Source organism: Astyanax mexicanus, chromosome 21, assembly GCF_023375975.1.
Source record: "Astyanax mexicanus isolate ESR-SI-001 chromosome 21, AstMex3_surface, whole genome shotgun sequence".
Lineage (NCBI taxonomy): Eukaryota > Metazoa > Chordata > Actinopteri > Characiformes > Acestrorhamphidae > Astyanax > Astyanax mexicanus.
Genome location: NC_064428.1, coordinates 12638464 through 12653028, shown reverse-complemented (window position 1 = coordinate 12653028; position 14565 = coordinate 12638464). Strand labels below are relative to the sequence as shown.

Below are 14565 nucleotides of genomic sequence, written 5' to 3'. Positions count from 1 at the left end.
GTTGCTAAGTGTTACTTTGATATCCCAGGTGGTTGCTGTAGTGCTACTAAATGGTTGGCAAACAAATGCTACAGTTGCTAAATGACAGTTTTGCTGGCAGTTGCTTTGGTATCCCTGGTGGTGGGAAAGTGGTTGCTATGGTGTTGATAAGCGATTGGTAGATAGATGTTATAGAATTGTAAGGTGGTTACTATGGTGTTGCCAAATGATTGCTTTGATGTTAGTCAGGTAGTGGCTGGAAAATGGTACTGCTAGGTGGTTGCTATGGTGTTGCTAAGTGTTTTGTTTAATCAGTTTTATCAGTAAACTCAGTATTGATATAATTATGAAATTCACACATATAAAAACTCATTCTGAGTAAATGGTTCACTGGTATATTGTCCAAAAAAAAGTGCAGAAGCGCAGAAAGCAAAAAGAAAACAGCAGGAAGAAGTCTGTGTGTGTGTTTAAGTGTGCGTGTGTGTGTGTGTGTGTGTGTTTAAGTGTGTGTGTGTGCCAGCTGGATGAATCTGGAAGGAAAATAAAGAGAACAGTAAACTTCCAGTGTGTGTGTGTGTGTGTGTGTGTGTGTATGTTTGTGTATAAGTGTGTGTGTGTGTGTGTGTTCTGGCGAGAGACAGTGTGTAAATCAGACGCCGCCTGAGCGCGGCAGAGAACTGGCACACGCCTCAACATGTGAGAGAGCACGCAGGGCACACACACACACACACACACACACACACCGCCACAGCAACCGCCAGTGTTCTGCTCCAAATCACACAAAAAACTCTCTCTCTAAAAACTGTCAGATTAAGCCCTGCTGATTTAATACATACCATAATATTATATAATAATTATATAATAATTATATTACTGCAATAATAATACTAATAATGACAATATATATTTTTTTAAATTACATTAAACACTAAAATATGTGTCTTAAAAGCTGATTTAACCCTCTGTTTTGTTTATCACACATTAATTTCCTTATTTATTTAATTATTAACTTCATTATTCTTATTTTATCTTTATCTAATACAATGAGCCGTATTAGTGGGTTCTCAAAAATAAACTTCTATGATAAAAATAAAAGTCTATACGTTGATTTATTAGAACTTTATTATTTCTGGACCTCTGTGTGTGTAAGTAACTATAGGTTTAAATAGGATCTCCGGTGGATTTGGCATTCAGCAGGTTCATCATTATTTCACATGTTGAAAAGTAACATATGACATCGCAAAGACTGTTATAAGTGTAAAAATGTCTTTATTTTAAAATGCTTCTACTGTTGTCCGTCTCGCTGTTAGCCAATCAGTGGCGATATTTGTTTGCATGTATGAATATTCATGAGCAAGAGCTGAAATCCTATTGGTTCCCCCCGCCCACGCCTCCACCGGACTAAAGCAGTGTTATACTGGATCTCCGGAGCACTATTTTTTTTTTTTCCACAAAAAATAGCTCACATTGCGTTTATTTATGCTAGAGACACAACTAGACATTTTAGCCTGATGGTATGTAGTGAAGATGTTACCAGGCTGTGGTTCTCCAGCGGTGTTGACCTGCAGCACCACCGGTACGCTCTCCTGGTTGTCCTCCACGGCGTAGATGCTGACGTTGTACTGGGATCCGGGCTGGAGGTCCACCAGGGTGACGGTGGTGACGGACTCGGGCAGGATGAGCTCGGTGCTGCTGCCCTCCTCAGACGGGGTGTAGACCACCCGGTACCCTACACACAACATCACACACACACATCACACACCGTCAGTACCATCAGTACAGGGATCCAGATTGTTTGGTATGGTGTGAATCCAGCGCGGTGGAGTTCTGGTCCTACCTGTGATGGGAGCTTGTGGTCGGGTCCAGGAGATCACGATGGACGTCTCTTCAACACCTGTAACCCTGTGGTCTGTAGGAGCGTCAGGAGCTGCAGGAGAGTAAGTTTGGTGAGTAAGAAAAACATTTTTTTTTGACAAAAATTTCTCCAAACAAACAGCACTTTACTTAAACCAACAGCCACCATATTTTTCTCACTATAAGGTGCACTATCAATAAACGTCTATTTTCTGGTCTATTTTCATACATAACTTGTTAGGAACGGGGGTGTCGCCATGTTTCCCTTCTAAATCAGCAAAGCAAACCTGAAGCATTAGCATTAGCATTAGCGGCTAACTGCTAATGCCACCTAACTGCCACGCAAAAGCACTACACTGAGGATCCCTAAGTGTTCAGGTAAGCCAGGGTGATATTAGCTAGCGGTTCGTCTGTCCCACGTAGCTTTTTTAAAACATGGTAAACACAGACTACAGTCCATTATATTCGCCTCTGAACAGCGAAAGAGTTAGCGCTTAGCAGGTAATGCTAATGCTGCTCCAGCAGTGCTAGCCAGGGAAAGCAGTAGGCTACAGGCCGATAATACTCACCTCTGAACAGGCTAAACTATAACCCTAAGCACTTTACTGGCTTTACTCACATTACAAATAAAAAGTAAAATGTTTCTTCTTTTAATGTTTTTAGTTAATTCAAGTCATATTGCATTAGGTTTTTTTTTTTAATAGCAGCGGCAGCATCAGAGGCATTGATTATCAGAGTGCGTATACTATAAGAATATGAGACACTTAGAAAACGGCCTGTTTAAGTTCATGTTTACACTCTACACATAAAATAATGAAATAAAATAAAAGCATTTAACAATATTTGTGATGTCTGGTATCAGTTTACTGAGTTTTCTGGTTTTACAGTATGAACTGATATGATAATTGAAAGATACGAGCTGTACAGGACTAGGTTAGTAATGTTAGCTAAGCTAACTTAGCAATATCATTTATTTATTTACTAAAAGCGTAAGTATAAGTGTGCTGGTGCTCACCAGTGGTCTGCGTGGTGTGTAGGATGATGTTAGTGTCGCCCCCTGGCTGAACTTCGAACACCTGTACGTTGTATCTGCGTCCGGGCAGGAGGTTCTCGATGTTGACGGAGGTGGCAGTGCGGGGGAGGTCTGCATCAGATACAGGAGATTAGATCACTGTTAATTACTGGTAAAATCTGGCAGAGTAACACGTAGAAAAGACGTAAAGTTCGTAAGCTGTTCATAAGCAGCGCTCACCAATCACACTGGGTTGGGCTCCCTCCTCTGAGAGCTCGTACTCCACCCTGAAGCCGGAGATGGTGTCGGACGCAGAAACCCAGGAGATAACGAAGCTGCTGGAGGTGATCTCCGTCACCGACTCCGACGTGTCCAACACCGGGGGAGGCGGAGTCGTGATGCCCTCAGTGGGAATCACTACAGGAGACAAGAGTGATGGTGAGAATAGTGAAAATGTACTTTTCAAGAAAGGCCAAGAGACAACAAAAGCAGAGAAGAAAAATGAGAAAAAAAAGAGACAAGAAGAGAAGAGAACAAGAGAGAAGAAACAGAGAAGAGAAAATATAAATGAAAAAAGAGAAGACAAAAAAGGAATAGTTATAAGACAGAAAAGAGAAAAGAAAAAAGAGACAAAAGAGTATGAAGAGATGAGGTGAGACAAGAAGGTCCAAACCAAAAAGAGAATAAATGATCAAAGAGCAGAAAGAAGAGAAAAGTTAAGACAATATGTGACATAAGAAGGAGAGAAAAGACAAAAAAGGGAAGAAGAAAACGGAAGAGTTATGAGACAAAAAAGAGAAAAGAAAAAAAAAGCTGAGACAAGGCAAGAAAAGACGAGTTGAAACCATATGAAACCATATGAGACAAAAGGAGAAGTGAAAAGACAAAAAAGGGAAGAACAAAAAGGAAGAGTTTTGAGAGAAAAGGATAAGAAGGGACGAGATGAGGTGAGACACAACATCCAAGACAAGAAGAGAGGAGACAAGAAGAAATTAAATGAGCAAAGAGCAAAGAAGGAAGGAGATGAGATGAGGCAAGAAGAGATGAGTTGAAACAATATGAGGTGAAACAATATAAGGCAATGTGAGACAAGCACAGAGGAGATGAGACAAAAATTTGAAACAAAAAGAGAAAAGACCAAAAGAGACAAAAAGACAAGAAAAATGAGACGAGGTGAGGCAAGGTGATACTAGACAAAAAGAGACAAAATGAGATGAGAAGAGACAAAAAATAAACAATAAGAGGCAATAAGAGATGAGAAAAAGTAGATGAGAGAATATGAGAACATCAAGGAGCAATCAAGGTGTAAGTTTTCATACAGGAGCCGTGGGAGGTGGTGAAGTCGAATCTGGTTGTCTCGCGGCGTCCAGAGTGGAGGATGGAGACGAGCTGACCTTCGTAGGTCAGACCGGACTTCAGGCCTGAGATGGTGTAGAAGTTGATGTGGCCTGGAATAACCGCCTGCTTCCACGGGGTTCTGGTGTTTTTCTGAAAAAAAAAACCAGGAAGCAGTTAGAGTAGAACAGCAAATTCAATCAAACCCAACAGCTTCTGCTCCAGAATTGTCCCACCCCTGTCCCCCCGCAGAACAGTAAAAAATACTACAGATTATATTTATCTGAATTACTGTTTATATGTCTACTTCATCATTCTAACCTACTAAAGATTTGTTCAGGGCTGAGAAACAAGAAGAGACAAAAAGAGAAGAGAAAAGAAGTAAAGATGAGACAAGAAGAAGAGAAACCAGGTGAGACAAGGCGATAAGAGACAAAAAAGAAGACAAAGGACAGAACAGACGTGTTCAATATGACACGAGAAGAAGACATGAGAAGAAATTATAAGAGACAAGACAAGACAAGAAGAGACAATAAAAGATGAGAGGATAGAAATGTTAAGGTGACATAAGGTGAGACATAACGACACAAGGCAAAAAGAGAAAAGAAAAGAGACAAGAGAGGAAATGGGGCAGAAGAAAAAATGTATAAGAGGACAAGACGAAAAGAGAAGGGAAAAGAAGAAATGAGACAAAATAAAACAAAACATAGAAAAAAGAAGAATAGAAATAGAACAAGAAGAGAAACACGAGAAGAGTTGAGACAAGAAAAGGGGGAGAAGAGGAGAGAAGATAAGATGAGATAAGATGACATGATATGTTACTAGTACAGAAGGTGAAGAGACAAGATGAGGAGAGATTAGACCACACAAGGTGAGATGAGATAAGACATGTAGAGAAGAGAAGTGACATGAAAAGGAGATACAAGAAGAGAAGACACAAGAAATTAACAGCAGAGATGAGGTGAGAGACAAGACAATATGAAAAAAGGTAGAAGAAAATACAAGACACAAGAGGAGAAAACACGAGAAGAGTTGAGACAAGACAAAAGGAGATGAAAGAGAACAAGATAAGAAGATAGGAAAATGGTACAGAAGAGAAGCGACAAGAAGAAAAGGTAAAAAAAACAGTGATGTGAGGAGAAAAGATTATATGACACTATTAAAGAAAAGACAAGATGAGAAGAAACAAGAAATGATAAGCACAGATGAGATTTGATGAGATTATACGAGACAAGAAGAAAAGAGAAGTGACAAAAAGAGACAATAGAGAAAACACGAGAAGAGTTGAGACGAGACAAGAGGAATAAAAATAATACGAGAGGAGACATTATGAGAAAAGAAGAAAAAAGAAGAGACAAGAAGAGACAATAGAGAAAACACGTGAAGAGTTAAGAAAAGACAAGAGGAGTAAAAATATACGAGAGGAGACATTATGAGAAAAGAAGAAAAGAGAAGAGACAAGAAGAGACAATAGAGAAATCACATGAAGAGTTAAGAAAAGACAAGAGGAGTAAAAATAATACGAAAGGAGAAGATATGAGACAAGAAGAAAAGAGAACAGACAAGAAGAGACATTAGAGGAAACCCGAGAAGAGTTGAAATGAGACAAGAGGAGAGAGAAGAAGACGAGATTAGATGATATGAGACAAAATGAAAGAAACAGATAAGAGAAAATACAAGAAGACACAAGAAGACAAGACAAGAGTCCAGTGAGTTCAGTCCAGGACGGTGAGGATACTGTACAGGTCAATAGTCACAGAGTAACTGTCCTCGCGTCAGTTGCACAACTCAGATTATTAAAGATTTATTCAGGGCTGTCCAGCTGTCTGGCCCCGTGTCCCGGCTTCCCTGTGTGCCCGTGTCCTGGTGCCGGGAATCAACACCTGATCTGAGGATTTGGGTGGGTAGAAGTAAAGTTCTGGACGTCTGTAAACATCAGACACTTCCTTCTCTGCTGAATAAACAGCGTCTCTCATTAAATCCAGACTGTGAACTTCAACAACACGCTGACTGTGTTCCACCAGAACCTGCAAACGCCTCGCAAACAAGCCTGAAGTTCAAGGACGGGGGGGACGGGGGGCACAGGGGGACGGCAGTTTGTTTGAACTAGAGAAATTACGTCCTGTACTTCTATCTTTACGCAAACAGCGGCTAACGCTAACTGTTTACTGTCCTGTTTAAGGAAACATTGCTTATTCTGATCTTGTTCAAAGAACCTCGACATACCCCTGACATCTATTAGGATCATCTGGACAAAAAACACAGTCTTGGTCTGGAGGAAAATACTGAAAACATATAGTCGCCCAACCACTCTCTCTGCTCTAACGCCAATTAAATACATGAATACATTTCCCCCAATACAGTTGGATTCAGGCTTTAAAAACCCTTTGAAAAAGGGTCTTGCATATGTACATAATTTCTTTGAATCAAACATTTCGGAAAAGTCCTTTACTCAACTTAGACAAGAATTTGAACTTTCTAAAACTGATTTTTTCAGGTTACTACAAATTAGGTGACATACCATGTAAGATATTTTTTTTATAATTTATACCAAACTCTTAAATCAATGGAGCCAAATAACTCCCTGCATATTAAGCGTAAATGGGAAGCTGAACTACAGATTAAGATCTCAATAAAAAAAAACAGGGAACAGCCCAGTGCATCCCTAATTATATTATCAACATTAACATTTTACCTGGACCTCTACCTTTAACCGGGACTGGCTAGCACTGCTTACCGGGGCTGGCTAGCACTGCTAACTTGGGCTGGCTAGCACTGCTAAGTACAGTTGGCAAAGGCTGCTAACCAGGACTAGCTAGCGCTGCCAACGCAGCTGGATAGCGCTGCTAACAGAGACTGGCTAATGCTGCTAACCTGGGCTGGCTAGCACTGCTAACCACAACTGGCTATGCTGGCCCATCTCTCACCGAGACTGACCAGCACTGCTAACTGGGACTGGCTAGCACTGCTAGCCTGGGCTGGCTATGCTGCTAACCGCAGCTGGCTAGCACTGCTAACTGGGGCTGGCTGGCAGTGCTAATCTGGGCTGGCTATGCTGCTAACTGGAGTTGAGTAGCACTGCTAACTTGCTAATTGGGACTGGCTAACGCTGCTAACTACAGCTATCGGTCACAATAAAACAAAATACTGGAAATCTAACCTTACTGTAAATAAAAGGAAGCGCTTTGCTCACCAAAATAAACAGTTTTACAGTTTTCAGGAGAGAAATCTGTGTAGATTAACATCCAGCACTCGTTTAACTTTGAAAGAAAATGTTTTTTTTTGTAAGAATTCTATTTTTGTTTACTTAGGCTCCTCCCCCAGCTTCCTTATTAGAAGGGAAACATGGCGAAACCCTTGCTCACTTCGATGTAGGCACCCTTACTAGTGTCACTTAATGTGCTTTATAGTCTGGAAATTACGGTAATGCCATTTGTTCCCCTTTAAGTAGTTTTAAACCAGTACTTTTTTTTTTACAACACTTTTACTTAATAAGTAAAAAGCTTGAGTTGATAATTTTTCAACTTCTACAGAAGTATTCTATTAAACCCTAATATCTATACTCTATTCTACCTACAAGGTAATGAATGGAGATACTTTTCACACATTTGTCCTCCAGCGCACTGGAGGCCCTTAAACTTTACAATAACACAAAACTACATTGGCCCAAAGGTAGAGCCCTGAGGAACTCCACAGTATAAAAGTGCTAGAAACAGCTATACATACCACTCTCCATTTGAGGATGTACTCGGTGATGTGGGCTGATGAAGGTGGATTCCACTGGATGGGATGAGAATTGGGCTTGTTTCCTGTCTCAGTGATGATCACCCGGACTGGAACTGAAGGGGGAGGAGATAAATAATAAGATTAGCACCCATTTCATCTGGAATGGAACTGCGGCGGGATTTTCTGGTTCTGGTTTTTCGCCTTTCAGTGAAAAATACGTCTTAGCTCAGGCTTCCACTGAGACTTGTGTAACGACCAGCACAGGTGGACTGGATTAACGTCTCTGGAGAGAAGAAAGCAACAAAAGCAAAAATAACATCGAACAGCCTGCAGCTGCTGCAGAATACGATTCGTAATAACGAGAAATTAGTCAAATCTAATTTTTGTGGAGGATAAATCCACTGCATCGCTCTACTCTGGCCTGGGGTGACCCGGAGGCTCGGCCCTGGAGATCATGTAACACTGAAATAATGACGGGACTTTCAGTGCAGTTACGGTAATCACTTCCATATGTGCACATCATACATCACTTCCACAGGAATGCGATAAATATTACGTCAACAGATTACGTCAACCCAAATAACTCTTTTTTTTCACAGGCCATAAAAATGCGACTGCAGCTCACAGGATGCTTAAGTTGATGTTCTGGATGTGACTGAAGATAAACTGGATTTGTTTCTAAAATCAGATCTGGGTTTGGGTTGATTATTTGCATTTTTATACTTTTATTTATAAGAGATCACATCAGATTTGCCTGTCTGGACATCACAATCCTAAAACCTCAGAATGTGGTTTAGATCCAATTAGCAAAAATTTTATTTCCTATGGTTTCTAGCTGCCCAACATTCAGAAAATCAATCAGGATACAATCTAGAAATGCCAAAAATCTATGGGTCATTTCTAGCTTTTCAACAATCAGAAATTACATCAGGATACAATCTAAAAACGCTAAAAATGGTTCCATGTGATTTCTAACTGTCCAACAATTAGAAATCAAACAGTATACAATATAGAAATTCAGAAAATCTGATTTTACATGATTTTCAGGTGTCCAACGATCAAAAATCAATCAGGATACAATCTAAAAATGCCAAAAATCAGATAATGTGATTTCTAAATGCCCAACAAGCAGAAATCAATAAGGATAAAATCTAAAAATGCTACTTGTCAAACAATAAAAATTCAATACGGATACAATCTAGAAATGCCAAAAATCAGATTTCAAGTAGTTTCCAGCTTTCCAACAACTAGAAACTCAAATCAGGATACAATCTGAAAAAGCCAGTAAATCTGATTTCATGTGATTTCTAGCTGCTCAACAATTAGAAATAAATCAGTATACAATATAGAAATGCCGAAAATCTAATTTTATGTGATTTCTAGCTGCTCAACAATCAGAAATCCCTATCAGATTAAATACCAATCTGTATACAAGTTAAATACTAATCTAAAAATCAATATAAATATTAAAATAGGATTTTCTGTCATTTCTGGCTGTCCACACCATCAGCAATCAACCTGGATTCAATCTAAAACTGCTGACAATAGCATTTTTACGTTTCTGGATGCAATCTAAACATGATATACGAAAAACAGATTTTACACAGTCTCTTGCTGCCCAGACTATCAAATAAAAATTCAGTCTGATCAAGCAGATTTAATGTGGTTGCTGGCAGTCTAGATAATCTAACATCAATCTGGATATAATATAGATATAACAAATTTGTTTTTTTTGTGGCTATTTAAATTATACAAATCTAATCTGGATAAAATGTGGAGATGCTAAGAATTGAAGTTCATCAGCTAAAATCTGATTTGGTGTGGTTTCTGATTGTCCAGACAATCAAAAATCTATCTGGATCAAATGAAAATATGCCAAAAATCAGATTTGTGCTGTCAGTCTGAACTAGGGTTAATCTCAAAAGTCCTCAAAAATCACTCGTCCATCAAACCTCCACAGTCCAGACTGCAACACATGGGCGCTATGTGTGTATTTTATGTTCCTGCAGATGTAATTCAGAGTAATATCACATGTTCAGAGTGTCCCTGTTCTCCGATAATGGTTAGCAGACGGATAATTCATGTTCTGGAACAGAACGGTCCGTTTGTTGACGCTCCCTAACACATTAACCGCTGTCTCAATATGAAAGAGGGCAAATGTTAAAGCCAGCAGTTTCCACTGATCAGCATTACAGTCAGTAAGAGAGGCTCCGGACTGACTGAGGTCATGTGATGTCTGTTGAGAATCACTTACATCATCACCTGTAGCCCCTACCCCTCTGCAGGTGTGGCTCTCTTATAATCACTACAGAATATTATGAAGTTTATGGACAGATTCTTATTCAATTTTTTTTTCAGGGGAAATAATTAGGGAGGCAGGAAATGTGTGAGAGAGCTGTAACAGAGAGCCGCCATACGGCAGGTTTAAGTTCATTTTTACACTCTACTCACAAGCAATACATTAACTCAGTACTCAATAACTACCTCTTCACAAACTGTCTGTTTAATATGCTGCATTCCTTTTCAGGAGTAGTATTGCTAGTTGAGCTAACTTAGCATTAGCATTTGTTTGTTCACCAAAAACTCTGACCCGCTATCTTTGTTTGTATTTCACTCACGTGAACTACTGAGGCTTTCATGTGGAGTTATGTAATAAACATAACGTCTTCCAAAATCACCCATCCTAAACTCAACTGAGTTGGTTTGTAGTGAGTTTGGGATGAGTTTAGAACGAGTTTAGGAAGGTTTTTAATGAGTTTAGGATTAGCTTGGGATGAGTTTGGAATTAGTTTGGAATGGGTTTTGATTGAGTTTGTAGTGAGTTTGGGATGAGTTTGGGATAAGTTTGGGATGGGGATTAAGTGAGTTTGGGATGGGTCAGAGATGAGTTTGGGATGAGTTTGGGATGGATCAGGGATGAGTTTGGGATGAGTTTGGGATGGAGCAGGGATGAGTTTGAATGAGTTTGGGATTAGCGATGAGTTTCCTTGCCTCCGCGCTCACTGGGGATTCTGTATTCTGTATTTTCTATGTGTAATGTTTTGCCTGATTCTTTGTCCTGTAATCATGTTTCTGTAAAGCTGCTTTGTGCCAACACCTGTTGTAAAAAGCGCTATACAAATAAATTTTGATTTGATTTGATTTGATTTGATTTGGGATGGATCAGGGATGAGTTTGGGATGGATCAAGGATGAGTTTGGGATGGGGTTTGAGTGAGTTTGGGATTAGCGATGAGTTTGGGATAGATCAGGGATGAGTTTGGGATGGATCAGGGATGAGTTTGGGATGGAACAGGGATGAGTTTGAGTGAGTTTGGGATTAGCGATGAGTTTGGGATGGATCAGGGATGAGTTTGGGATGGATCAAGGATGAGTTTGGGATGGGGTTTGAGTGAGTTTGGGATTAGCGATGAGTTTGGGATGGATCAGGGATGAGTTTGGGATGGATCAGGGATGAGTTTGGGATGGGGTTTGAGTGAGTTTGGGATTAGCGATGAGTTTGGGATAGATCAGGGATGAGTTTGGGATAGGTTTTGAGTGAGTTTGGGATTAGCGATGAGTTTGGGATAGATCAGGGATGAGTTTGGGATGAGTTTGGAACAAGTTTAGGATGGGTTTTGAGTGAGTTTGGGATGGATCAGGGATGAGTTTGGAACAAGTTTGGGGTGGGTTTTGAGTGAGCTTTGGGTTGAGTTGGGATGGATTTGGTGTGAGTTGGGGTGAGTTTGCAAATGAGATTCAAATAGATTTTGAGTGAGTTGGAATGAGTTTTTTGAGGGTTTTGAGTGAGTTTGGGATTAGTTATTATTGCTACTTTAAAGAAACTGAGATTGAAAACATTTTCTGGTTTGTTTAACACTTTGTTTTCTAACACTTGATTTATAGGTAACTCCATATGTGTTTGTTTATAGCTCTAATGACTTCAATATTAATCTACAATTTAAACTATTCATCAGAAATGAACACGGTATTGTGTGGAGTATTTTTTAACGATCACGTGGGATCAGGGAGAGTGGACGGGTTTAAGCCTTTTGCTACAACAACAGCGATCACACCTCCATCACAAATCCCAGAGGAAGAGTGTAGAGGTTCACACCCACGTCCATTTGCCTCCCAACACCAACACCCAACACCAACCCCCCAACACCAACCCCCCAACACCACCAAAACAAGCAGCCAAACTGCTAAATAACAGACCAATGAAAGCAGATGCTGTGTTAGTGTTAGCACTGTGGATCTGAAGAACACAAACACTGATTAATGATTAGAGAGGAGCAGAACTGTGGGACTAATCAGATCAATAGTATCAATAGTGCAGCACCAGCATTAGCTAAGGTCCAAATTCCAAGTGCTTTCAAGTGCTTCTGGTACTTTTTCAGACTTTCAGACGAAATTAACCCACAATATTTCATGATTTATCTGCTCAACTTCTTTTACTTTATCAATCTATATCCACTCCTGCATTTCAAACCTTGAATACATTCCAAAAAAAGTTGTGCAGTAAAGTTTTTACCACTTTCTAAGGTCGCCATTACTTCTTACTACACTTTAAAGATGTTTAGACACTGAGAATACCAAGCAATTCAATGGTTTTAAGTGTTATTTTGTGGACAAACCCAGAATCAGTCCTGGGTACAGAATCATTTATTCAGAAGAAGTGATAAAACTCTTTAAAACCCTGGATACAAGGTGCAAAAAGCTCCAAGAGCAGAAACTATAGCCCTGTTTAAATATACAAATACTGTATCTTAAAGGATACAATTATTGCACACTGAAATAAATTGTATTTATTTGTTAACTGGAGAAAGAAGGCTGATTTTAATACTGTAATTCTTCTTTGTGCAAACAATTTTTTTTTTGTTTCTATCGTACTGATTCAAAGAACCCTTTGTAGCATCTTGATTTTAGATGCCCTTGTGAAATAAGGAAGTGCACTTAAGAGCTTTAAAAGTATGTTAAAATTAGGTAAAGAATACTAAAAGTACATTTTCAATTGAATTACTTAAAAAAACTTTAAATATACTTTTTCTGTATCTCCATAAAATGTCTTTTTAAGCAATATGCTTTAAATTAAACGTTGTGTTGATGTAAAAAAAAAAAAACTACGCTAAAGTGCACTTTATGCAGTATTTAATGCCAAGACGAACATATTTTCTAGTAGCATTAAGGTGTACAAAATGTGTGCATCAATATATAAAGTAGTATATTTATGATATACTCTAATTGCATTAAAAATAATGGTTTTAAAACACATACTTAAATCTACTCAATTTTGCACTCCAAAGCACAATTTAATGCACTTATTTTGTATTTAAATAGTTTAATTACAATTTAAGTTGTTCCAAAATATTACATTTCGTATGTATTTAAGTACATACTAATTTTAATGTTAAAAGTATATACGTTTCCATGTTTAATATACTTTTAAAAAATACAGCTCTGGAAAAAAATAAAAGAGAAATTAAAAATTATGATTTTCTTTGATTTTACCAAATTAAAAACTATGCCTATAATCAAAACGAAAATATATAATCGCAAGCCATCAAGCCAAGCTGAACTGCTTGAATTTTTGCACCAGAAGTGTAAAACATAAAGTTATCCAAAAGCAGTGTGTAAGACTGGTGGAGGAGGAGAACATGATGCCAAGATGCATAAAAAAACTGTGATTAAAAACCAGGGTTATTCCACCAAATATTGATTTCTGAACTCTTAAAACTTTATGAATATAAACTTGTTTTTTTTTTTTGCATTATTTGAGGTCTGAAAGCTCTGCATCTTTTTTCTCAATTTCTGCAAATAAATGCTCTAAATGACAATATTTTTATTTGGAATTTGGGAGAAATGTTGTCTGTAGTTTATAGAATAAAACAACAATGTTCATTTTACTCAAACATAAACCTATAAATAGCAAAAACAGCGTACCGGAGGACAGCAGGGGTTCGCAGGCCTGTTCTCCGATGCCGTTCCCGTGGCAGTAGCATCGGTACCGGATTCCTTGGATCACCTTATCCCACGCTTCTCCAATCTGGTAGAACGCCTTGGACTCGGGTTCCTGGCACTGATCTGAGGCGAGAGAAATATTTACATAAGAGAAGTGCAAAGCGTCCTCTGGCTCTCCAGCAGCTGCAGAGGAAACATCTGCTCTTCAGAGCGGCAGCGGCTTTTCCTTCTGAAGGGCTTTAAGAGGTTTGGAAAGTGCGACATTTACCATAGACCTGCCGCCTGTCTCGCTCTCCTGACCTCTACAGCTCTGATATAATAAAATACTAAAGCTATTGTTCACTCAGGTCACTCGGCTGAATCACAGGAAACTGGAGAAAGTTACTGCAGAACAGCCGAAATTACGATTAAACTTCTGCAGATCAGTGAGCAAGTCTCCAGAGATGAGGACTGCGGATATTAAAAGAAAGCGAATCTGCTGCTGGCTCACCGATGGCGTCGCATTTCCAGCGTCCTCGGCCCTGACCGAAGCAGGTGCAGTTCATCATGTAGCCCTCAGTGTGGCGCTTATCGAAGTTCTGGTTCACCTCGTACGTGTGGCCGTCTACGATGCACTGATCTGGAGGTAAAAAAAAAAAAAAAATAGATTATAGGGTTATTACAGGTCCAAAAATGAAGAAATCGCACTCAATTCCTTGGAATTCTTAGAAATTTACAAGA

At 39.1% G+C, this 14565-nt stretch overlaps 1 protein-coding gene across 1 annotated transcript in view; it reads right to left on the bottom strand.

Moving 5' to 3' along the window:
* The window catches only part of LOC103046095 (fibronectin), a 64213-nt gene that overhangs the window by 34276 nt on the left and 15372 nt on the right, over positions 1 to 14565 (bottom strand). Inside the window, exons 11-18 of the mRNA XM_049470116.1 lie at positions 14336 to 14464; positions 13828 to 13968; positions 7907 to 8019; positions 4165 to 4333; positions 3086 to 3262; positions 2849 to 2977; positions 1817 to 1906; positions 1514 to 1708 (exon numbers count right to left, since the gene is read on the bottom strand). Of these exons, the coding sequence (XP_049326073.1) occupies positions 1514 to 1708; positions 1817 to 1906; positions 2849 to 2977; positions 3086 to 3262; positions 4165 to 4333; positions 7907 to 8019; positions 13828 to 13968; positions 14336 to 14464 (1143 nt within the window). The remainder of the gene's footprint in view (positions 1 to 1513; positions 1709 to 1816; positions 1907 to 2848; positions 2978 to 3085; positions 3263 to 4164; positions 4334 to 7906; positions 8020 to 13827; positions 13969 to 14335; positions 14465 to 14565) is intronic.